Source organism: Callithrix jacchus, chromosome 17 (assembly GCF_049354715.1).
Source record: "Callithrix jacchus isolate 240 chromosome 17, calJac240_pri, whole genome shotgun sequence".
NCBI classification, from domain to species: Eukaryota; Metazoa; Chordata; class Mammalia; order Primates; family Cebidae; genus Callithrix; species Callithrix jacchus.
In genome coordinates, this window is record NC_133518.1 from 69,036,036 (window position 1) to 69,060,654 (window position 24,619).

A 24,619-nucleotide genomic window follows, 5' to 3' on the forward strand; every position below is an offset into this window, starting at 1 on the left:
AAGGAGAGAAGAGACAGGAGAGGTTGAGGGAGATAGAGTAGATGGAGGAAGAGAAGGGGGAAAAGAGGGAGAACAGGTGGAGCAGGAAAAGAAATGAGATTCAAAGCAAGAGAACGCACTGAGGAAGCCTGACTGGTGTCTACACACAAAATGCAATGGGAAGGGAGATGAAAGGGAAGAGACTACAGAATTTGACAGTTTTTTGCATACCTAGTAACGGATGCATAGTGTAGCAAAGACATTCAGTAATCATTTGCTGCTTCTGAACTTTGGGTATTTATTGTGTAACTGTCAACTACATCACCTTGCTTCATTTTCATTCATCTGTAAATTGAGGACAATGATATTGCATTGCAGATCTTTGGATTACTTATGACATGTTTAAGTAAATGCCTGGAAAATATTAACACAGGACTTCTTCAGTCTAGATGGATTAATTGCTTCTCTCCAAAATAGGTAGACGGAAATCTTCTTTCAACTTGGACAAAACAGTGAGTGTGCTGCTTCCGGCTGAGGCTAGAAGCGCAATTCAAGAACACAATACTTAACAAAATCAATTATGTCCCCAGCTTGTTGTGATGCTGTTAACAAAGGCATGGTTTTCTTTTCAACTGAAAATTTCCCTTTAGCAATAAAGCCTGTGGTCTACATTTCTTGGAGTTTGAGCGTTCTTGAAGTCTGGCCTCTGAGGCCTGGAGTATAGGTAGATTAATTTCACAGAAAGGAAAATGCCATGCAGGAAGGCAAGTTCTGAAACACGAGTTCCCTGCCCTTCTTTGTATAAATCTTCAATGGGATTTGTGGGACATTCCTGACATTATCACCATGAGCAGTCCTATTTGAAACTATCCTTAAATAACAGTTAAAAATTTAGGAAGTACTTGGCAGAACCTTTGAATAGAATAAAAATGTAGTGGACAGTATTATTTTTTTCCAAGGACTTATAAAATACAGAAATGTACTAAAGTTGACAGTTTTCACTATAGTAATGGATATTTAGACAGAAAAGTCTGTATTTGCACATGGCTTACTCCTTAACATCGACGTAACAAGGAAAAAGGAAATCATTTACCGTGCGCTTACTACCAAGTTAAGAATACACTGCACACATTTGAACGTTGGCTCATTTAATGTTAGAGTAGTTTTTCAAAACAGAAGCTGTCTTCATTATACAGATAAAGTACCAAGGTTCAGAAAAGTTAAATGACTCATCAAAGTCATGCAAGGCAATCCCAAGAAAAATAATTTGAACACAAATCTTGCTGGGTTTTCAAGGTCCATAGGTTAATTTACACACTGAGAAATCCTATTCAATCCCAGAATTTCCCAGTTCAAACCACAGCCTTAGAGACTGAGTAAAGTCAAGCCTCTTCTCTGGATGTTCTAAAACAAGGATAAAGCAAGTGATTTCATCCTATGTAGGACAAATAGAATCTTATCTTTTTAGGACCAGGTAGTAAATACTTGCAGGTTTGCAAGCCATATGATCTCCATCACAACCACTCAACTCTATGGTTGTAGCATGAAAGCAACCATAGAGGATACTTAAATGAGCATGACTCACTGTGTTCTAATAAAGCTTTATAAGAACAGGTGACAGGCCAGGTTTAACCCAAGGGCCATAATTTGTAGACCTCTGCTTTAAGAACTTCAGTGAAGACACACTGCATAAGATGGTCATTTCCAAATTTGTAGAGGTAGAAAAAGTCAAACATTTACCTGAAGGCTCCAAAACCAGAGACATTTTTCTTGATTAAAAGTATTCAAGACCAGCCTGGCCAATATGGTGAGAAACTGTCTCTACTAAAAATACAAAAATTAGCTGGGCATGGTGATGGGCACCTGTAATCCCAACTAGTCGGGAGAATGAGGCAGGAGAATGGCTTTAACCTGGAAGATGGGGACTGCAATGAGCCAAATCGTGCCACTGCACTCCAGCCTGGGCATCAGAGCCAGATTGTCTCAAAGAAAAACTGTCATTTTCATTAAGGCAAATTTTTAATCCCTTTTACACAGTAAATATTTAGCTTCTAAAAGAGATACTTAAACTGCCATTGTTTATTTTCCTTTCTGGATTTGAGAAACATTTTACACAATTCCTCTAAGAATGGCATTTGAAAATCAAGACCCATACTGGCTTATAATTTCTAATTTTCATTGTTCCCCCCATATCCCAAGAAGAAAAATTATTCTGTAATAAAAGCTGGTTAAATTCAGGTTCATCTTGTTTTACTGAAAATAGCAAGTGGAAGCTATTACTGGCAAAAGGAGCAAAAAAGGAAGCGGAGAGGGAAAGCAGACAGGTCTCTGGTCAGTTAGGAAGAGGGATGTGTGATGTTTATGATTCTCTGGCACAATCCTAGGTCTCTAGTATGAGAATTAGTTTCCAAACCAAACAAGAAAACTGTTGTCTGACAAATGGCAAGTGTCCCGAAGGGAACAAGAGAACCAGATGTATTTAGAACAACCATGACTGCAAATCCTAGGGGGGAGTGACTATATCTACAAAATTTCTGTACAACCTTGGCTGAAAAGAAAAGTGTAATGAGAAACCCTACAGGCATGAGTCTGGGGACCAAACGGAGTTAGGCGGAGATTTATAGGTCAGTTTAACCAGACTGGCTGCGGAAATGAGTTAGAATTAGCAAAATCATCAGCATTATGACTTCATTTTGTGTAGGTTCCAGAGGGGATTAAACAATCAGGTTGTATTTTTCTAAATCAATGTTTTCTATTTCTGGAAATTATTGTAGCTTTAAAATTCAGTTTTGGGCAGGAAGCGAGGTTGATCCATTACCTGCCATCTTGTTTCAGGCACATATGAGTGTGGTTAAAAGCATGGATTATGGACTGAGCAGGACTGACTGAATCCCAGTTCCATCCTTTACAAGCTTCCTGGTCTTTAGCATGTTATTTATGCTTTCTGTATTCAGGCTCCCCATCTGTACAGTGGGAAGGGGAATAGTCCCTACCTCATGGGACTGAAATGTGGTTTTAATGGATACTATATTTATACACTCGTTTTATCTGTTGAACTTGCCAGGACATGAGAATCCTCCACAAGGTAAGGAGCCTCTAGTTGAGTATAGATGAGAGGCTAATGGCTTCACTGTTAAAGGAATTTGTGATAGGTACTGAACAAATGTTTGGCTAGAGAGGAGGTCCCTAAAGCACCCTGGAAAAGCAGAAAGGCCCTCTGGAAGGAGTTGATGCTTGAGGTGTGTTTCGTGAGAGAAGCAGTAGGACTCAAGCAGGCAGAGTATCTGGTTTTCCACACACAGGGAATAACTTGCCTATAGGAAAACAAATGCACTTTTAACATGGTGTTTTAAAGGCCTCCGTATGTGATCTGAAATTGCTTCCAAGCCTCATCTCCCAGAACATTGTTCCTCAGCCAGATACCTGGCACCTCACTTTGCTCTCCCCGAGACCACATTTTTTTTTTTTTTTTTTTTTTTGAGACCATCTTACTCTGTCACCCAGGCTGGAGTGTGCAGTGCTACTAACGCGACTCACTGCAACCTCCACTTCCCAGATTCAAGTGATTCTCCTGTCTCAGCCTTCTGAGTAGCTGGGACTACAGGTGCATACCACCATGCCTGGCTATTGTTTGTATTTTGAGTAGAGACAGGTTTTCACCATGTTGACCAGGCTGGTCTTGAACTCCTGACCTCAGGTGATGTGCCTGCCTTGGCTTTCCAAAGTGTTGGCTAACAGGCATGAGTCTGGCCCACATATTCTTAATTTCTGACAGTTCAGTGCTTGTCAGAAATTGAGGGATAACTGTAGTTGACAGTATCATACAGTAAAGCATACCGCACCCTATTCGTGTCCCGTGTCCAACCACTGATACAGTCCCCAAGCCTGTTGGTGCCCAGCATACCCTCTAAAAAGTCACCATGGGCTCACAAATAGTGCCCACATCCCAACAACCTAAAATGAACCCTGGACATTTTCCTTCTCCCCTGCCTTACAAAACCCATGAACCTGTTACAATGAGAGGCAACATGTCTTCTCTATAAGCTCGTCTAGCCTGGCATGCATGTCTGTTTTTGGTTCTAAATAATTATAAATACCTTGAGTGTAAGTGACAACCTTTCTCAAAATTGTCTAAAGCTATAGAGGCATTGAGACAAATCCCCATACAGGGATTGTTAAACTCCATGAGTTCAAACTAATTTATTACGTTATAAATCCAATATCGGATTCTAGAATATACTTAAGATTCCAGCTCTGTGAAATTAACCTTGCCACCGATCACGGGTGAGTCATTTCCTCAATCTCAAGCTTTTTAAACGAAGAAGACATCTGAAGAACCCTACTTCCCTAGAGATTTTCCTTTCAGATTTCAATTGAACCTTTTAAGTGAAGGGCCCTGTATCTTTCAAAATTGGGAAATGAAATCTATTAGAGTGGCTAACCCTCTAATGCTTGATGTTGTGAGCTCACAGGTAGAAAACAATCTTTTCCTTATTACATAAAAACTTGTGGTTTACAACAGCTCTGAAAACAGCTACGTATTTCATTGCGTTTCACTACCTCTCTGGCAAGTTGGATATTGAAATGGCACAAAGATTCTGACAGTACTCTAAATGAATGCATCAGTATCTCTAACTGGATGTGTAGAGGGTTTCATCTGCACTATGGCGCTAAGACTGGTAATAAAAGAATACAGTGTCAAGGCAAAATCAAAAGGACACGTAATAGCCACATGTGCTATTCCATGACAAGGGCATAATGAAATGTACTGGGAAGAAGGTAGCCTTATAAAAGAAGTGCTGAACTTCTGATAAACTGCTATGGAACTGGAGAGGGGGAAGATAAATTATATCTTCCTTGTTCTTTTTCAGTATCTGGGTTACATTTAAAAATTGGCAAGACATTGTCACAGCAAGAAATGAAAGATGTTCATTGTAGGCACACTTTAGGCTCCTTGCCCAGTTCACAATGACCCCTTACTTCCCCTCTCATCCATAGAGATGGGCATAATGAACACTCGCTCCATCTCTTTGCCCCACCAATTGGACCAGAGACTAAGATTTAAAAATTTGCAGTTAACAGAGATTCTAATTTAGCTTTGTTGGTCTCTTGGGCAGAGACAGAAACATACTGTGGAGGTGCCATATTTTACCTGTCATGAGAACATAACAGCAAATATCATTGTTAGATGTCTTTAAAATTATATCACTTTGGATGTTATAAACTATTTTTCTTTAAAACATTTCTGATTTGGGCTGGGCATGATGGTTCACACCTGTAATCCCACACTTTGGGTGGCTGAGGTTGGCAGATCACGAGGTCAGGCGTTTGACCAGCCTGACCAACATGGTGAAACCCCATCTCTACTAAAAATACAAAAATTAGCTGGGCATGGTGGTGCACACCTGTACATGGAGTAGCACAGCTACTCCCCATACCACCCAGCTACTCGGGAGGCCAAAGCAGGAGAATCAAGAGGTGGAGGTTGCAGTGAGCCAGAATTGTGCCACTGCACTCCAGCCTGGGTGATAGTGAGACTCCATTGAAGAAAAGAAAAAACTTCTGATTTGGAGCCACCATGACTTCTAATGCATAAGATTTAGTCTGGTCATTTCCAGAAAAACTCAAATTGACCATTCAGAAATAAAACATGATCAAGATTTTTTTCTTTTTAGGGGTAATTTCTTCTTCCTCTTGTTCATTTCATGTTACTGTGAATTTCTCAAATGCTGCTGAGAAGAGTTGCCAGTTAAAATACAAAATACCTCATTAAATTTGAATTTTAAACATTATAAATTCACAAAAGCCATTAATATAAGTATGTCCCCTGTAATATTTGGGATATATTTACACTAAAATACTATGTTTACTTGAAAATCAAATCTAACTGAGCCTGCTTTCTTATCTACTGAATCTGGAAACCCTATACTGAGGGGTGAAATTGGCTTTTCCAGTTTGGTCGCTGCTGTCATGTGTTGAGCCTCCACCCCTAGCTCATCCCAGGGTGGTCTTTCCACCTTCCCGCTTGTGCCTGAAGACCTGCCATGGACTCTGCCTGTCGGGTCACTTGAGGCCTGCTTCTTGCTTCAGGCCCCTGTTGCCAGGCTGCTTGGTGTCTTGTTCGTGTTCAGTCACTTTTGGATGATCCCCATCCCAGCCACTCTAAAGCCTGCAGGAACACATGGCGCTATCCCAGACGCACTCATGCCTGGAGAAAGGGGCCATCTCTAGTTTCTGCTTGACCGTGACATGGGAGATGGAGGAGGAGGCTTCCCACATTGAGGCTCAAATTCTAGGTGAGTCTCAAAGAATCTATTTTCCTTGGACTTACAGGAAGGTTCTATTTCTTGGTGCCCTAGGTTTACACTTAACATTTTTCTCTTCAGATAGTCCTCTTCCCTCCCCAACTCTGAGGCCTGTTTATCTACTTGGGAAACGGTGTGGGAACTGAAAATGGTTTTCCAAGAGTAACTACAGAGTGTAAAAGATAAAAATTTGTAACTCTTTATCTCTGGTTTCATTCTGATTGTTATCTGAGTACAATAAAACCAGAATTTCACAACACATCTGAAGCACTTGGGAGATTAAAATCACTTTTATGAGTCAGTCTTTGCTCAGAGTAAACTAACATGGTTATTATAGATTAATTAGAAAATTATTTAGATGAGAACATTTCAAAATGGAACTTAAGGAGCTGAGCCAAAACTGCCCTCAAATGTAAAACAGTATTCTTATAGAAGAAAAACATAAATCAGATGAAAATGAATATTCTATAAATTTAATAAGGACATGAAAAATGCAAAATGATTCCTTGTGGAGAGAAAATAATCAGGGAAAATTTTAATTAAAAATTAAGATTTCAGGCAGGAATGCAAGATAAAAATAAATGTCATATTATGCTAAGATCTTTGAAAATCTGAGAAAAATATATTTGAGAAAATATATTAATGAAACTGGCTCAACCACAGCAGAAAATAGTTCCATGCAAATGTATACTGAACACAATTATTTTCCCCAACATTTCTAAAAATGGATACATGTTATTAAAATTATTTTAAAAGCCATATTAAAACTGCACTCAAAATACTATCCAACCACAAGAGAAAACATAATAGATTATCTGTACATAAAGGTAAAAGTCCATTAATACACTAAAATAATTTACTGCAATAAAATGAGGTTAACCCATAGTACCAAAAATCTATTAAATTTAGTTTTGTTCAAGAATTACCTTATTTGATAATAGATAGTAAAACTGAATTTCTCAAGAGAATTTATAAAGAATATGTAACTTAGGGAAACTTGAATAAAATCAGTCTTTTAGTGAACATTTTTTGAAAATTTGGTGCATTATAATTGTAACCAATATGAAGCTTAGATATTAGAATGAAAATGACAATTTATATTGATACAATCATATTCTTAAAAATGCAAGAGTATAACTTAAAATCTCTCAGAACCAACTAGAAATCTGGCATAGTTAAATATAATTCAAAAGTTTATCTTAATATTAGTCTTAGCAGTTAGGTTTTACAAAGATAATTAACATATAATAGGTGTAAATAATCCTAGCAAAACATACACAGGGTCCTCTATTAGAAAAACCATTGAAGCAGTAGGTCGGAAAGCTAACATCATACAAAGATGTTAAGTCTTCTCAAATTAACTTATAGGTTTAATATACACCTTTAAAAAAAAATCCCAGTGTAACTTTTTTAAACTTCAATTTTTTGAAAACTGGAAGAATAAGTAGATAGTCATTTTGTGAAAGTTAATATAGACTTACCTATTAGTTGAAATCTATTCTGAAGCTATAATTACAGCAATGTGGACTTGGCAAAACAATCAGTAGCCGTCTGATCCAATGAATGGCATCACTTTAGAAATGGAATATCAAGTTATAGTCACTCCTTATCTAATCTTCTGACCCTTAATTAAAATTTCTCTAGTTTTCTCCTCCAGTTTATGTACTCTCAGATTTCTGAAATGCTATGTTTTTTAAAAATTATTTTTACTTTAGACGATTCCACATTTCCTCTAGTTGATAGCAGGTTTGGTACAATATTGGTTCTCATTTGGTGCATCTAATGGGAAAACTCACTCATATCTGGTTTCACTGGGAAACTTTCTCTATAGATGAATAGTTAACACGTGTCACAAAAAGATGACTAAATTCCACAAGAATAGATGGCTGGCTGATATTTTCAAATACCAGTATCTCTTAATTGAAGACAGGTTTAGCTTCCTGTGTTTCTGACAGTTACTGATAACCTCAGTAATTACAGTTGTAAGAGGTGTCTGGATGGGGACTGAGGTGAGGAAGGAGGTCTTGCAAATTCTGTAATGGAAGGAAAGCTTCTGAAAACATATGGACTTTCGTGTAATGCACACCACTGAGCTAGGCTCGAGGTGCTGAATTAGCTGCTTTCATGGTAATGGTGACGATGATTAAAGAAATATTCTCAAGCTTCCCTAAACCCAAGTAACCTCTGTTTTTTAGATCATGAGGGGTAGACATGGATAAAGAAAGCAAGGTGCTGGTTAAATAAGCAAAATATAATAACATATACTTATCAGCATAGAGAGATTAATATGTATCAAGAAAATTTTAGATGACTTAATATTGGCTGGTGTTTTACAAGTAATTTTTATGTTCTTAATTATGTTTGACTGTTTGATACTATGATCATATATTACTTTTTAAATAAGGAAGTAAAATACCAGCAACTGATATTTTAAAAGTCACCTCTGTTGCAAGTTTTCTTGACCAGGCTGTTCAGCAGTGTTCTCTTATCTACATTCCCCAACTCCTCCGTTCTAATCATTACATCACTAAAGAATAGCATATGTTAATTGTTTGCTTAAAATGCTTTCCTTCTTAGATTTTGAGTTAACTTAGGGTAGGGAGCTTGTCTTATTCACTGAACATAGTAGTCTCTACATATTTGCCAGTCGAATGAAAGGATAAACAAATGGTATTTCCCACTGGCAGTACTGAACAGCAGCTGATTATTAAAAATCCAAAAGTGGCACATATCAATTCTAATGAAGGAATAGGGGAATTGAAGATCCTCCCACTGAAGACCGCCAAGAATCCTGGAACAAAATGTAAAAACTGCATCTAATGAAAAGCCTAGCAGACCTCCACAAGACAGGGATAAAGTACCGGAGGTACAAAGAAGGAAAGGGAACTCAAGGAGGTAAGCCAGAGACGTGCCTACTCCAGGATATTTTCAGACTCAGGACAGCCGAGACAACCAGAACAGTGAGAAGGGAGGGAACAAGGAATAAGGTCCTGTGTCTACCAAGTGTGAGACTGGAGTATTATCACTTCTCACCAGCAGATATCCTAAAAGCTTCAGGAAACAAAATTCAAAAGTGTTCATTGTCATCAAAGCCAAGAAAGGAATCCTGTTTCTTATTTGGGACCCAAACGTCTCCACCATGAAATGGAGATACAGGCCACACCCTGAAGATGCAGAAAAATGTCAAGCATTGGTCCTGAACTGCTAAGTCCCTCAGATACAAATAAAAATGAAAATAGATTCCATTTTTATAAAGAAAGATAACTTCACTTCATGTCTCAAATTATTCCTAAGGGTAAATTTTCAAATAAAAAGTAAGCCAGCAAGGGTTATGAGGTACAGCTCTAGTCAATATGAGAGCCAGGAATCGGATACAAATAATCGTAACAGCACCAAAGGGAAACTAGGTATTGAAGTTAACAGAGGAGATGGCAAATCTATGCTTACAGTGTCCAGGCAGATAGAGGCTAATCTTGAAAACATCAAGAACCTAGAGACACTATATAGGTAAATGGAATCCATTAAAAATCATAACAACCAATATGACATTGCAAATTGTGCAAAGAAAAGCAAGTAGAATGATTTATTCCAAGAAGTCAAAAGGGTCTCGAGTATCATATCAGTAGTAGTAAAAGAGAAGGCCTTAATGAGCACAGGAACAGAAAACCAAACACCACATGTTCTCACTCATAAGTGGGAAATGAACCATGGGAACACATGGACACAGGGAGGAGAACAGACACGGGGGCCTGTCACAGGCTTGGGGGCAAGGAGAAGGGAGAGCTTTAAGACAAATACCCAGTGCATGTGGGGCTTAAAACCTAGATGACACGTTGATAAGGTACAGCAAACCATGGCACATGTACACCTATGTAACAGACCTGTACACTCGGCACATGTATCCCGGAACTTAACGGCCTTGTTGCTGTGAGTTAGTAGTAAAATAAAAGGTGCAAAAAGAGGCAGATGCTTAAAATCCTTTAAAAATAGTGAAACCAAATTCTACATCTATTGAGGCAGGGGTAGTGTGCTTATTATGACACACATTTTTCTATTATGTTCATTCCAGGTTTCCTTTTATTACCTTAATCTTATGTTTCTTCCTTTCTTAGGTTTTAATTTATATAATCTTCCTATGTTATGGGACCCTAATCAGTTTTGTTCAAGCTGGGATGGAAAAAATTTAGTACGTAAATAGAATCCTCTCTCTGGGACATTTTTCAACTGCTGGTCTCTATTAAAGATGACAAAAGGACACAGGCAGAATCTCATATTTTTTCTTGTCAATTCTTAGCACATCTGAAATCCTGTGATGACTGGCAGAGAAGCAAAGGTTGGAGTTCCATACCAAAACAGGCTGAGTGCCAAGATGAGTGAATTTGTTACCTGGAAGGGCATTAGAGATTCCTGCACCCTCAGGGTTCTGCAGAAATACACAGGCAGAAAACATAAAATCCAATAATGGGCAAAACCCCAACTCCTCTAAGCCAAACTGACCAAATAAATGTAGCTTAATCAGTAGGACCAGGTGGCAGCCACCCAAGAGTTTTGAAGGAACTCAAGGATGAAATTGGGAGACAGTTGGCCAAGATGCTGGATCCAACGTTACAGTCATTTCCAGCAAACTGGCAGATTGTGAATGTCATCCTGTTCACTAGAAGGGGTCGAGAGAGGACCCAGGGAGCCTTAGAAAAGCAAGTATCTCTTCTACTTGTCCGGTCTCCAATAAAAGACGGCATCATTAGACACTAAAACAAAAATAACTTCCTAGGGGAAAGACAATATGGTTTCTGAAAAAGGAAAGCATGAGTCACTGATTTATTACTGGTCTCTGAGGCATGTAGATAAAGGGCTAAATGTTGGCACAACCCAGTCAAGATTTTTTTTTTTTTGAGACTTGAGTCTCACTCTGTCCCTCAGGCTGGAGTGCAGTGGCACGATCTCGGCTCACTGCGACCTCTGCCTCCTGGGTTCATGTGATTCTTCTGCCTCAGCCCCTCAAGTAGCTGGGATTACAGGTACACACCAAGATGCCCAGCTAATTTTTGTAATTTTAGTAGAGATAGGATTTCACCAGGTTGGTCAAGCTGGTCTCAAACACCTGACCTTGTGATCCATCCACCTCAGCCTCCTAAAGTGTTGGGATTACAGGCATGAGCCCCAGAGTCAAGATATTTTAAGTGACAACATGAGATGGGATGAGAGGAGGTAATGGCTATATCAAGCCATATGGATAAAACCATTTCCATACCTTTCAAAAAATTCCTATGTATTGGCAAGAAAGGGACATACATGCTTTGAGACTTGAAAGATCAGGATATGTGATAAAGGACATGTTACTTCACATTGTGGGTAAAAATCTCAAAACACTTGCCATTTGTTGGTATTGGAAATAGACACAGATTTGGTCACTTCAGGAAACATTTTTATTGAAAATTAACTGAGGCCTGGGTTTATACTGAGTAGTGGAATGACAGTGGCAAGTGAGACCCATTCGGTCCTTGGGTAGTTCCCAGTGTACTACATAGATGATTCTAAGAACTGTGGTGCCCAGTGCAAGCCCTGCATTAGGACCAGTGCACATTTATGCCTAGGTGGTGACTGATGATTGAGGTCAGATAGTACAATCACAGTTACATAATAACATGTCTCTTGGGGCCAATGGAAGCAATATACTGAGCTATATGGGGCATAGGTCTAAAGCAAAATGCAAATTCCCTAGTTAAAACTAACGGCAATGGTAAGACCAACAAATTCTAAAACTCAATCTTATTGGTTTGGTGGAGAAAGAGAATGGAGTTTGGACACATGAGGAGCTAACATTATTCCTTTACCTTCTAGAGAAAGAAAGCAAAAATGACAGGTGTTTGGTTACTGAAAATCGTGTTTTTTAATGTGATGCACCTACATCTATGGCATATGCACGAAATTTCCAAAAGCTTCATGGAAAGAAAATTACCTGTTATAATTTTTAAATCATAGGAATTAAAAAGACTTTACCAATCATGAATTTAATTCTCTCTCAATTTGATGTAATGCTCAACCTTGCTGAAAGGTCTGGGAAGGATTTTCTGAGCTCAACCAAGAACAGCCAAGACACAGAATGATCTCTCTCCTACAAGTCTAATGCTTCTCTTTTCTAATCGGTTTTAAACACCTACCTTCCCCTTTTTCTGCTACATTAGCTGGTAGGCTGTCATTCTAAAGAAATTTATAATGTAACTGTACAGAAAGTGTGTGTTCTCTGGCAGGAGAGAGAAAAACTCAACGATCAGACTGCTCAGTATTTTCAAACCATCTAATGGCATTTCCATAGGAACTCCATGAAGAAAAGACCTAGGAAAGAAATTCCCAGAAAAGCAGATAGCTTGTTCTAGTTTCTCTGATTTAGAGAAAAATGTATCTTCTTTCCTTATTTCTTTACTTTCATGTTTTTTAACTGGCATGTAATAATTTGTAACGTCAGTTATTCAGAACAGAAATGAAAATGGGGCTAAGTAACCTGCCTCTCAGCTATATTTTCCAGCAAAAATTCTCTTTTCCTGGTGACCACACTGGGAAATGGCATTGGTCTTTTTTTTTTTTTTTTTTTTAACATTACAGTATGTGGCTCCAAGCACGTTCTCAATAACTATGTTGAATGACTGACTCTCTCCTACTCTTTTCTGCTATTACTTCTCCAAAATTAAAAGTAGCAGGGAGGGTCTACATTCTGAGCCTCCTCTAGAATGAAGATAAAGGAAAAGCATTGCAAGCTTATCTCCAAGGCCTCACATTTGAAACCTAAAATTGCATGTCAATACACTGAGCCAAAGATCCCTGAGAAGGAGGTATAAAATGTCAGTCGATAAAATTAGAAGGAAGATGTTTGCATCTGTGTCTGTAAGTGTACAAATGTCTTGACTATCAAATTGAGAAAACTAAATGTCTGATGTCAAAGGTTAGAACACACACACACATGGACGCACACATGCACATACATACTCATTCTGCTCAGGATAATGTAAATGTTTTTGAAGATTGGGAAACTTGTATTAAAGCATTATGAAAGGTAGCTATTCTTTCACTTCTAGGGATTTATGCTAAAGGAAGACTAAAGGATGTGCTAAACGATTTAGCCTCAAAGATGGCAACAAAATTGGTAACAGGCAAAAATTAAAAACATCTGGTCAGCAGTAAGAGGTGGCCAAGCTAATTATATCAATGATAGGATTTTATGTAGTTAGTAAAATTGTAGTAGCATCCATATTAACATGAAACAACTTTCATAATTTTGTTACATAGAAAATGCATGCTAAAGATTTTATAGATGATGCATGATGCATACATGCACATTTAAATGTATGTCTACATTGGGAACTCCATAAAGGGCATCTTCAGGTACTAGTATTGTTTTTTACTTCAACTTTCTTTTGATCTGAATTTCCAGATTCATTTATGATAAAAACAAATTATTTCTGAAATAAAATACTAAAAATGGACAATTTTAAAAAATCCATACTGTCAACATAGTCTTCTGGAAAAAAACATGGAAAAAATTCACTTGTTTTCTGTAGCAGCTAGACTGAGTCAACAGAAAGGCATTGTGAGTTAAAATTGAATGATAGCGGTAGGTAGAAATAGAAATCATTTATACTTAAAAAGCCATGTTATTTAGTATGTTTTCATACCTGTTGGGTTTTATAAACTATAAAAAATCTGTCTCGTAAACTCTAAAAATCAAAAAGCTGATATTGAGGTTTTTCTCCATTTACCTGATTCTTAGAATATATTGCCTTTTATTTTAGATCAAAGCATCAAAACTGTCTTTGATCTAAAACAGCCATGCAAATCCTGCATTTACATCTGAAGTCAACCTATTTATAATCAGATATTTTAAAAATCCCTAATTTTCTTTTTATTCCTGTGATTCAAAGAGGGTTAGTGATAGTACAACATCTATGCTTTGTCTCTGAAGCAGCCCTATTTGCTAACACAGGAAGTCAAAAATGCAAAAACTACCAGCCAATCAGGAAAACAGCACTGTGAATGTCAGCACTTTGTATGTACAAATTAGAGAATTAGTTTTTCCCTGAATAGCAGTATATTTACTTGGTAATTTACTTTCTTCTAACCTAGAGTTATCCTCTTACGTCAACAGAAGTACCAATTAAAATCACTATTCATCGGCGATCGCCCTAACACGAGCTGTTAGGACCTCAGCAATAGAGCTCATCAACTATAATTTTAATCATTGTATCGTAGAGTTTTCAAACGGAATAATTTGGAGTGGGGGAAAAATTCAAATTCCTAGTTACTGCTGAAGGCAGATATTTCTGAGGATGATTAATGTATTTAATCAACCAGTTTTTAAATCCTAGGGATTTTTCCCCTTTTCAGAGAATACATGCTAGGCACTAATGACCCACTGCTGAATATGATGAAATAGTCTTTCTCCTCATGCAGCTTACATTCTAGTGGGAGAGAATATTACATGAGAAATCATAATTACAAATGGTAGTTATACAGACTTATGCAAATCATGGCAATAGTAACTATAAGCACTTGAGAGGAACAGAGTCTGATAAGCAATATTGAGGAGGTGCCCATTTATCTTGGTAAGTCTGGGGACTCCAAACAAGAGGTGACAATAAGCTGTCACATGAAGGATGAAAATCATTCACTTGCCTCACATTTTGTGTGGCTCATACCAGTTACCCAAAATATGGCACCTTGGAGGTCACTCTGACCTCCTCACCTTTCTTCCATGAAACATGGCCATAAATTACTTGACCTACCGCTCCTAAAAGGAGGCTGTTAAGACCCTCACTCCAGAGGGGTCCTGCCTATGCTGGGCAGGCTAAGACTGGACAAACAGGCCCTCCAAGGTCCCCCCTGCCAGCTTATGACCATACTTTTGCAGGATTGTCCAGAAAAATCGTTTTCCCTGGGCCTTTGGATCTTCATCTCTGAAGGTCCTTGTTTCACATAAAATTTTGGTTAAACAAGTTTGTTAGGCTTTTCTTTTGTCAATGACTTTTGTTATAGGGAAGTCAGCCATGAACCTTGCAATGGGTAAGGAAAAGAGATTACTTTTTCTCTCCTACATGTTCTTCTGTTTGGTTAGCATCACTCTTTCTGGTCTTCCCACCATCTCCCTGGCCATTCTGACTCAGCCTTCATGGGGTATCCCTCTTCTATCCAGTCTCTAAATGCTAAAGGTAAGTTCTAGCCTTTTCTTCTCCTTCCAAAGATCCTTCCAAGGTCTAACCCATTCCTATGACCTCAGATATCATCTCAGTGTCAACAATTTCTGTAATAGACTTTACCAGTCCAAACTTCTTTTCTTAGATTTGGATCTATATGTCAACCTCCTATCTAATCTCACTCGAATATCTCATAAGAACCTCAAATTTAGTACGAGCAACACTAAAAGATACTTCACTCTCAACTCTCCTCCTCCTGTGATCTTCATGTAATTTTTACATGCTGTTCCTTCCACCTGGAACATCATAGGTCTTCCTGCTATGTATTACCGAAGTACCATACTCTTTTCTGTATCAGACGTGTGCATTTGGCTGCAACTAACAGATTACCCAACGGAGATGTTTTCCGCAGTAAGAACATTTAATTTTAACCACTTGATATAGAAGGTCTGAAAGGAGTCACGTTTTGGGTTGGTGCAATATTTCAAAATTATCCAAAACCAAGACTCTCCCTTTTCTGTCATTCTGTGCATGTTAATTTTTTAAATTTAGGGTAATTGCCTTATGGTAACCCATATACCATGTCTGACACAATTGCATTTAAGGTAGAAAAGCGCGAGAAGAATGCTCTCTTCTGTAAAATTCTTCTCCAGGCCCTCACCCCATTTCCTTATATCACATGGGTCATATCTGTCATACGATAATTGCAGGGGAGGCTACATAGCTGAATATTAGGAGATGGACAAGAAGAGAAGGTTGGAATGCCTGGTGATTTTTACAATCAATAGTCTGATATTCACTGGTGCACTTATCAAAATGGCAGTTAAAAAATTTAATATGTGCATTTTGTTCATTGTCTTCCCTGTGAGATTATAAACTGTTTGACTCTGAGGAATATGTCTGTCTTGATTTGATGCTATAAGCCTAGAAGCAGCAGTGTCTGGCTTACGTAGATCAGTTATGCTGAGTGATGGAATGAATTAACGATAGGCAAGAGAATAACAGGCAGAAATCCAAGTACAAAAGAGCTAGAAAACTGCCAACACAAAACTTAAACTGATTGCCATATCTCATATCTCATGGTTCAGTTTTCTATTCCATTTAAATTGAAAACAGTCTTTTCATTTTTTTTTTTAAGGCAATTTTTTGAAAGTCCTCAGTTCTTTGCGCAGTGAATAGAATCCTCCTAACCTCTTAATTCATGCCATGAAAATAGGCCTGGGTATTACTGTCACTAAGATCCAGGAATGAGTTCTTTAAAAAATAAATAAAACCCTGTTCAGGAGTTGTATGATCCAGAAAAATTTAAATTACCTCAAGTACATAAATGTAATTCAATTGTTGGCTAAATCGCTCAAATGTCATTTAATAAGAAAAATGTAAAAAGCTAGAAAGTTATTTGAAAGTAGTCATGAAATTGTTGGTCTAAGTTTTTCACTCGGTATCACACCAACAGATAAGTTTGTCATTCAGATTGGCTGACTTAGGTAGAAAACAAATGTAAAATACTCATAAAGGAAGCTTGATACATTTTAGTTCTTATACCTAGACCAAAAGAGAACTTGGGTTTATTCCTATCTCTGTTCCATCCTAAATATGTACCTATGGGCATGTTGATTAGGTTCTTTGGTTCACTATCAATACAGTAATCTTAAACTACCTTTCAGTTACAAATACAGTCACACCATAATTTTAAAACTTAAAGAAGTTAAATGGTATGGAATGCATTCAACTATATCCAACCTAATGAAACATTGAGGAACTGATTCATATTCCTGGTAATGTCTATTTCTATAGAAGCAAAATCTGTTTCTAGTTTGATGGACATTCTGTTTGATCATGTCAAAACACGCAAGGCCCTCACATATATCACAATTTAAAAAGTTGTAAATAGCTACACATGCAAGACTAGCTTTCGAGATTAAAAATAGTTTTCATTTGAAATAAAATTCCTTAAAAACAGAAAATGACTTTAGCATTGGCAAAGGGAGTTCCCTACGAAAAAAAATGTAAACAGATGGCTGAGAAAGATCACCCACATGCTGAACACAGATCTTGAAGAGGCATTTCTAAGAATGAAGTAGCACTTCCCAGCCCGGGCCGCTTCCCACAGGGATCCTTATTTAACCCATGGAAAACAGTTTATACCTCCGGCCAAGAGGAGCCTCAACTTTTTTCCTACTTGCCTCACAGTAATCCAGACAACTTTCCAACTCTCCCAAGCATTCCTAAAGAGGCTTAAGTACCAGCCACTTGGGACCAGCAATCCCCTAATAAATCAGTGTTCGATGATCAGCCCTGAACAAATGTCTTCCCATATAAACGGGCTGTTAAGCCCTTGCTAAGCATATTAAGTATTCAATTTAATGTATGACACACATCTGTTCCACTTTCTCAGTGAGCAGAAGTTTCCAGATAACTTAAATCCCAGACTTAATCAAGGAGAAAAAAAATTTGGCAATGTTTAAAACTCAGTTTTAAAATATCCAAATGAGGGTGAGAGAGACCATTTTGCTGTAACTAATGAGATTATATCATACCTAAATCAAATCCACAAAATTACCTGAGCAGAAACACTAAATCTTTTATCTAAGCTAATTTATCTTTCCTTCAGAGACCATCAACATTTCCCAAAGACTTTCAATTTACACCTAGCCCAAGTCACCCAGAGATAAGCAAATATGAAGCCCTTGGCAAAGGCAGTGACTTAACCCCCGGATGCCCAAAGACCACAAGAGGGAAACTTACAGAATTGTCTTTCACAAGGAGAGCACAGCACTGGATCCCAGCCATCAACATCTTGTGTGGGTTCCAGGCCACAGAATCAGCCCTATTGTTTAAACAAAGGGACAGAATAGGGAGAGGATTCAGTTAGTTTCTACAAGGACTAGAATACTATCATCGGCATCTACATTCAGTACTCAGTTTACTGCTTTACAGAATTCCTTATCTGAGTGGTTTAAGGAATTTGAAGGGGTTTTACTGGTTTATTTAAGCAAAACAATTACTTTATTTTTTCCTATTTTCAAAATATTACTTAGTCCAAAGAGATCCCTTAGCCTGATGAAAGTTGGCTGTACAATGGGAAACTACATTTACCTGTGGATGCCATGCAGAAGCTTGCGGTGCTTCCTCGACATCAAAGCTGAGCCACCCCAAGAAGCCTGTGGAGATATTTACAGAATCAAAGCAACGTTATTTCAGTGTTTACCATTGGGTTGTTGTAGAAAACCTTCAGTGATAACCTCGATCTGCATTATTTCATATTTTATGTCATGTTAACAAATTTGTACCCTAGGAAATTTTGATCACTGACTCTACTCGGGCAATCACAACTTCATCACAATAGATGAGCCCCCACTGACCCGTAGAATTATAAATTTGCACATCATAAATTGGTATATTAACCAACTGAGCTATGTGTGGATGAGGAGTTTCAAAGTCCATGCCCTCTTGAAGCTTAGACTCTAACATAAACAGCAGCTTCACAACGCTAACATTTTGCCATCACAGCGTATGATGAGACATGGGCTAAGCGCTAGCATTCTACATAATAACGAACAAGGCATGTTATTGACAAGGTGGATAGATAGAAGACCAATTAGGATGGGCTAGGTGTAAATATGTTAATGAAAAATTAGATCAATTTAGCCAAATGGCTTTTAGAAATATCTGCAAATGAAACTGAGACAAATGAGAGGGCAAGCTTGGGACATAGGTTATTCACTGGAAGTAAATTTTGTGAGCAAAGGAGAGGGGAGCTAGGATGAAATCCCATAGTCAACAGGTCTGGAGCAAAGGGAGAAGAACTGATGTAAGAAACAAAAGTCAGCACGCTTCTTGAAAATGGAGCAGACATAAATTTTAATTTGTAGGATCACTGTAGTGAGAGGATTTGAGGGGACTAGCTTGAGCTGTACTGAATACTTCCCAAGCTTATTTTTAAATCTTAAAGCATTCCGTTAGGAATGCAGTTATGATCACTTCCACTTTTTATAAGTAAATTTCAGAGGTGTTCAGGTAAATTGTCCAAGGTCTCACTGATGACAAAATCAAATATGGGATTCAAAGCCCATTCTCTTGTCGTGATAACATCATGATTTAAGGTGATAATCTGGCCAAACTGAAGAGTATAGCATGTAGAATGAGGATGGCAGAGACGCGTTTAGGCAACAGGTGAGTTTAGGAGTCACTTAGGATGTAGCAAATTCTTTTTGGCTATGGAATTTAAAGGCATAGGTAGACCTTAATATCATGTAGAAAGATGTGGCAAGAGTGTGTGCACCATAGATATGGAAGATGAAATGAAGTAGCTCCGTGATCCCCAGAGTATTATAAAAGCTGGTCCCATTAGCTAATAATTAGAAAGTATAGTACAAGTAACTTGTGGCCTTAAATCGTACTTAAAAAAACTTTCATTGACAGCTGAGTCTAGGGTAAAGTGAATGAGTCAGTAGGGTACATAATTCAAGGAGGAACTCGGTCTCAGAGCCGGAGTCTTGCAAGGCTATAAGAATGCTGCTTAGAAGTTTGAGCCTTGTGAACCCCACTGGCCTCATATTAGCACCAGTCTTGATCCCATGGATTAGTCTCCAACAACTCCATGGGATCCCCAGAGGTTGAGCTGTGATGTGTTTCAATGGTGTCATGTGTTCAAATCCCAAAGATTCCCAGGTAAAGGGTGAGTAACTGGGTGTTGTCAGTCCGGTTCCCTTCCTACTGCATTTCCTCCCTTAGTCGGATTCATGATGGACCACGTGCCACTGAGGCTGAGCTGCAAAGGCAAATGTCTTCAGCATCTAGGAAAATCTTATCCCAGCCTACAGCTGAGGATCTCCAAATCTGGGTTTTGAGAACTTGGTCCTTGCAAATATTAAGAGGAGTTACAGACCACATTTTTCTTGGCTTTTATTACATACCCTAAATCCGAAATTACCTACTTTTCTCATTTTTATCCCCCAACCTCTCTGAGAACGTATCAGTGACAACTACAGGAAGGATTAGTCCACAGACCCCATCAGTTTACTTGCTCACCCTTTTCATCTGCCCAATATCCTATACTTCTACTCCTTCATGTCCCCTGAGCAAGCCTCTGCCTACAGTCCTTCTCCAGAAAGGTAAATAATAATCTCCCAATTCTAGTGGACTGGATTTAAGTTTTGAAATCACAGGGACTCTTTCAAGGCATTAGTTCACCACTTTACGAAGTACTTTGGCAGGGTTAGGAACAGCTCATCCATAAATTTATTCCTCCAAAAAAAAAACCAATATAAATGCCCTACTTCAATTTGCTTCACTATAATTCCCACTCCAGAACTTGTGAAATTATCAAACCAGTCACCTAAATGATGGAGCTTGGCTTTCTGTCTCAATCAAGATTGTCATTTATTAAGCTATTACTATATGTGAGGCACCACAGTATACCATTTTACATATTTTTGTCTTTAATTGGTTAATAAATTAGTAGTAGGACCAATCCTAAAGGGAGGTGAAGGCAGGAATGGAAATGAGATTTGGCAGCCTCTAAAGCCCAGGATTTTAAATATGTTTGCTGCTTTCTATGGGACTTGGAATGAAGAATGGGTGAGAGAAGAGGAAGGTTTGTTGGGAATGAGAGGCTTTCCAGCAGCTACAACCTGATTTAAAGAGCTAGACCAGTCCGACACTCTGCTCTCAGAAACTAGCATAACAATTGTCCTCACAAAGGAAAAACAGTACTGGAGGTGAAAGAGTAATAAAATTAGTTTTTCTTACTTAGATTAAAAATGCACTATAATTAACCAAATTGAAGACACTATCGAATGTAAGCATCCCCATTTTTTTTGTATACTAACAAAAACTTGACATCAAAATGAGTTTGAGAAATGTTAAAATTTTTCTTAAATAAGTGCATCTTAGAATTGATAAAATATGGTATGAATGCAGGGCAGCATGGTTTTATTGAAAACCCAGAAGAACAAGTAAATGTCATTTCATTTTTAAAAAGAGATAAAGTAAATAGCTTTTAATATTTTAAAGCTTTAAAATACCCTTTAGAAGACTTCCAACAGGTCAAAGCGATTATTGCAATTTAATATTTTCTTTTTAAAATTGAAGTACCTATAATATAGGAAGTTTCTTCAAGATAAGCAACATGTTCCTGGAATAACATTTTGATTTGACACCCACGATAACAAAGGATGGGGAAATGCTGTCTTTGATAAGCCAGGTGGGCTGGTGTCAAATTTGATACTACAGGCATTTGCCAGAGGCATGCTATACACAAACAGGATAATTTGCTGTGGTTACATATTCCCTTATAAAGATGTTTTCTTCAAAGACTCAACCTTGAATTTTTAGAAAACCGAATGATCTTTTCATTCATACTTAGAAATCACAACTTTCTCTAAGCCCCATAAATCTCTTAATGTCATTCCCAATTTAGAAGCTGCTGTAGTTACGGTTTTACATAAACTATTTACTATATTTTATACAAACTACATAAACTCTATAATCCATGTTTTTGATGAGAGTAAAATATTTGCTGATGTGTTTGATTTTCCCCTTATTTCCAGTTACAAAGATGCTCATTTCATATTATCTTTAAGAATATAGTGTATTGTTATGCTTCTAAGTCTATAAAAATCAATAAGTTGAAATATGAACAGATACAAATGCTAAAATCACATTAAGAAGTCACAAATAATCTTAAGGATTGCCATTGGCATATTAATAGAGGCAAGCACTCCAGTGAGCTTTATACTACTGTTGCTTTTACCAAAAGTTAGTATACAATCAATGTAAACTTTGAATCTCATCACACGGTACTATGTGATATGATTTGACTGAAATATACTTAGAAAGCATAAAATCATCTAAACTACAAAATTACGTGTGGGTATATCCTCAAAATATTGTTTCCTTTCGTTCAAGTCAAAAAATATTTCTTCTGCTAAGGAGGATCTGAAACTGTCACTTACCAGAGGAAAACTCCCAAAACACCATGTGCAACTGTCTCTTCTTTGGTTAGAATCAAACTAACTCCTAGTTTCACAAAATTTTTAATTTTAAAGAAAATTAAGCTCAACAAAAGTTCATAGTTGGTTGAATTCAGTATTCTAACCCTGGATAAGTAGAATTTTTAAAGTTACCTTTGATTTAAGGATAGATGTATTTTGAATAACCGCAGGACTTACAAGAGTTAAGACAAAAGCCAATCCTTTGTTAGAAAATGAGTATATTATCCCAACCCCCCCTGAAATAATTATGATAGATTCAGAGAGAACTTGCATTCCTTATAGCATCCAATTATGTAACGTAGCTTTTTGCATTTTCCAGCTGTTTGAAATCATAATTTTAGAGCTAGAATATACTTCACAGCCCACAGCCCCCCACACCCCCACCCCCGCCACCCTTTACAAATGAAGAAATTGAACTCCAAAGGGCTGAGATCACAACGAAGAGGCAGATGAGAATCTCAAACCAAAGTCTCTGGGCTCCTTAATCCAAAATGTGTCCCTTACACCAGCCTGCTTCTATGACAGATACGAGGACCAAAGATGGTTCACAGGAGTGGAGAAAGTGAAATAGAATCCAGTAAACTAAAACTTTACATGAAGTCTTGGAATCTTCTCCTTTATATTTTACAGAAAATGGAATACTTATTTCCCCCAGTTTGAAATACATACAAATAAGTGTTGGGGACCCCACATCTAGTTTGAGAATATAAAAAATTTCATACCAAGGCTACAGACAGACTAAAGGTTAAACAGGTATGTACACATAAATGAACTTACATCCACATGAAGCCAGAGGCTGTGCCTCTCACAGATATCTGCTATTTCATCCAGAGGGTCAAAAGCTCCCAACACAGTTGTACCAGAAGTGGCACAGACAAGAAACGGTGCTGCCCCCTGTAAGAAGGATCCACACACAAAGAATTGTCACCATCACCACTTAGGTTTGTCCTGTAGTAGCTGGGAAAAGAGTTACACAATCAAAGAGTTACTGTGTTTCTTTGGAGTTAGTCGTTAATTCAATGAGTGTTTTTAAATGTTGTCAATATGTGACCTCTTGGCATTATAAACACATTAAGGGAACTTAGAAAATGCAAAAGCTAAGTGATATTTTGTATGACTCCTAATTGCTTCCTGAAAAAATACATTGAGCCTCTATTGTGCCATCATTGTCATCTCAAAAAAAAAAACCATTGGAAGACACTGAGCTCCAGGAGTGAAACCATGCATGCCTGTTTGCTTGTCTCCTTGTAAAGTAAGTGCAGTGATAAAACAAAGAATGTAGGATGTACTCAGGCGCAAATTCATCAGAGGAGAAAAGGCCACCTCACTGGGATACATTCTCCAAAATCAGTGCTGCAACAGAGGAATCCATTGGCATGTGCTGGAAAAAATCTGTCACTCCTACCATAGTTATTCCTCCTCACAGCTGATGACTGCATCCTGTGGAGTGAACAGGTGCTGGTGGGAAAGAGGAAATAAAAGGGAGAATGTGGGTGCACACACACATGAATGGTTATCTCGGTCAAGCTAGCCACACCCTTTAGTGGGAACAAAGAACTCTATGCCAACCAGATAGAAGAAGAGTATATGAGGTGTTTCCAAATGGGTTGCTCCCCAAATGGTGGCAGACATTTGTTGCTCGCTGTGTAGGTGCCCTGAGGAAAACTTGTAGACAAATGTGGGGGTGAGGGGAGCAACTAGAATACTAAGATTGTAGAGCATCTGAGAAATAAGTGACAGAATGTTTATGGTCTCTAAAAGTTGTTTTTTCTCCATTTAGCAAGAAGCCATTTTTTCCCCTTAGTTTTATCGTAAAGTACATTCTCATTGCAATATGTCTTTTTATGTCCTTTAATGCCAGGACTGTTGTGTTTGAACCAAACTCATTCCAACTTAACTGACTTTTGACAGAAAGATGTTATTTCTCAGTGGAAAGTGGGGCAGTGCGAGAATATGTGGTTCACTTCTCTAAATTGAGATGCATACAGCTCAAACATACAGCAAATTCATTTGCCATCTTTGGAGACAGCTGTGGCAAATAGAACCAATCCCATCTACCCAAAACTTTTAGAGCCAGGTCAGTAGGTGACAGAGTCCTGGAAAAATAAAAGGCTTTGAAAATCCTTCCCTGTATTCAACTACTGACAAATAT

General features: G+C 37.9%; 1 protein-coding gene across 6 annotated transcripts in view; it reads right to left on the reverse strand.

Moving 5' to 3' along the window:
• The window catches only part of GADL1 (glutamate decarboxylase like 1), a 287,535-nt gene that overhangs the window by 80,014 nt on the left and 182,902 nt on the right, over positions 1-24,619 (reverse strand). For all 6 annotated transcript variants that reach the window (XM_035278805.3, XM_035278806.3, XM_035278807.3 and 3 more), the window contains 3 exons: positions 23,245-23,361; positions 18,569-18,633; positions 18,218-18,299 (listed from right to left, as the gene is read on the reverse strand). In XM_035278805.3, the coding sequence (XP_035134696.1) occupies positions 18,218-18,299; positions 18,569-18,633; positions 23,245-23,361 (264 nt within the window). The remainder of the gene's footprint in view (positions 1-18,217; positions 18,300-18,568; positions 18,634-23,244; positions 23,362-24,619) is intronic.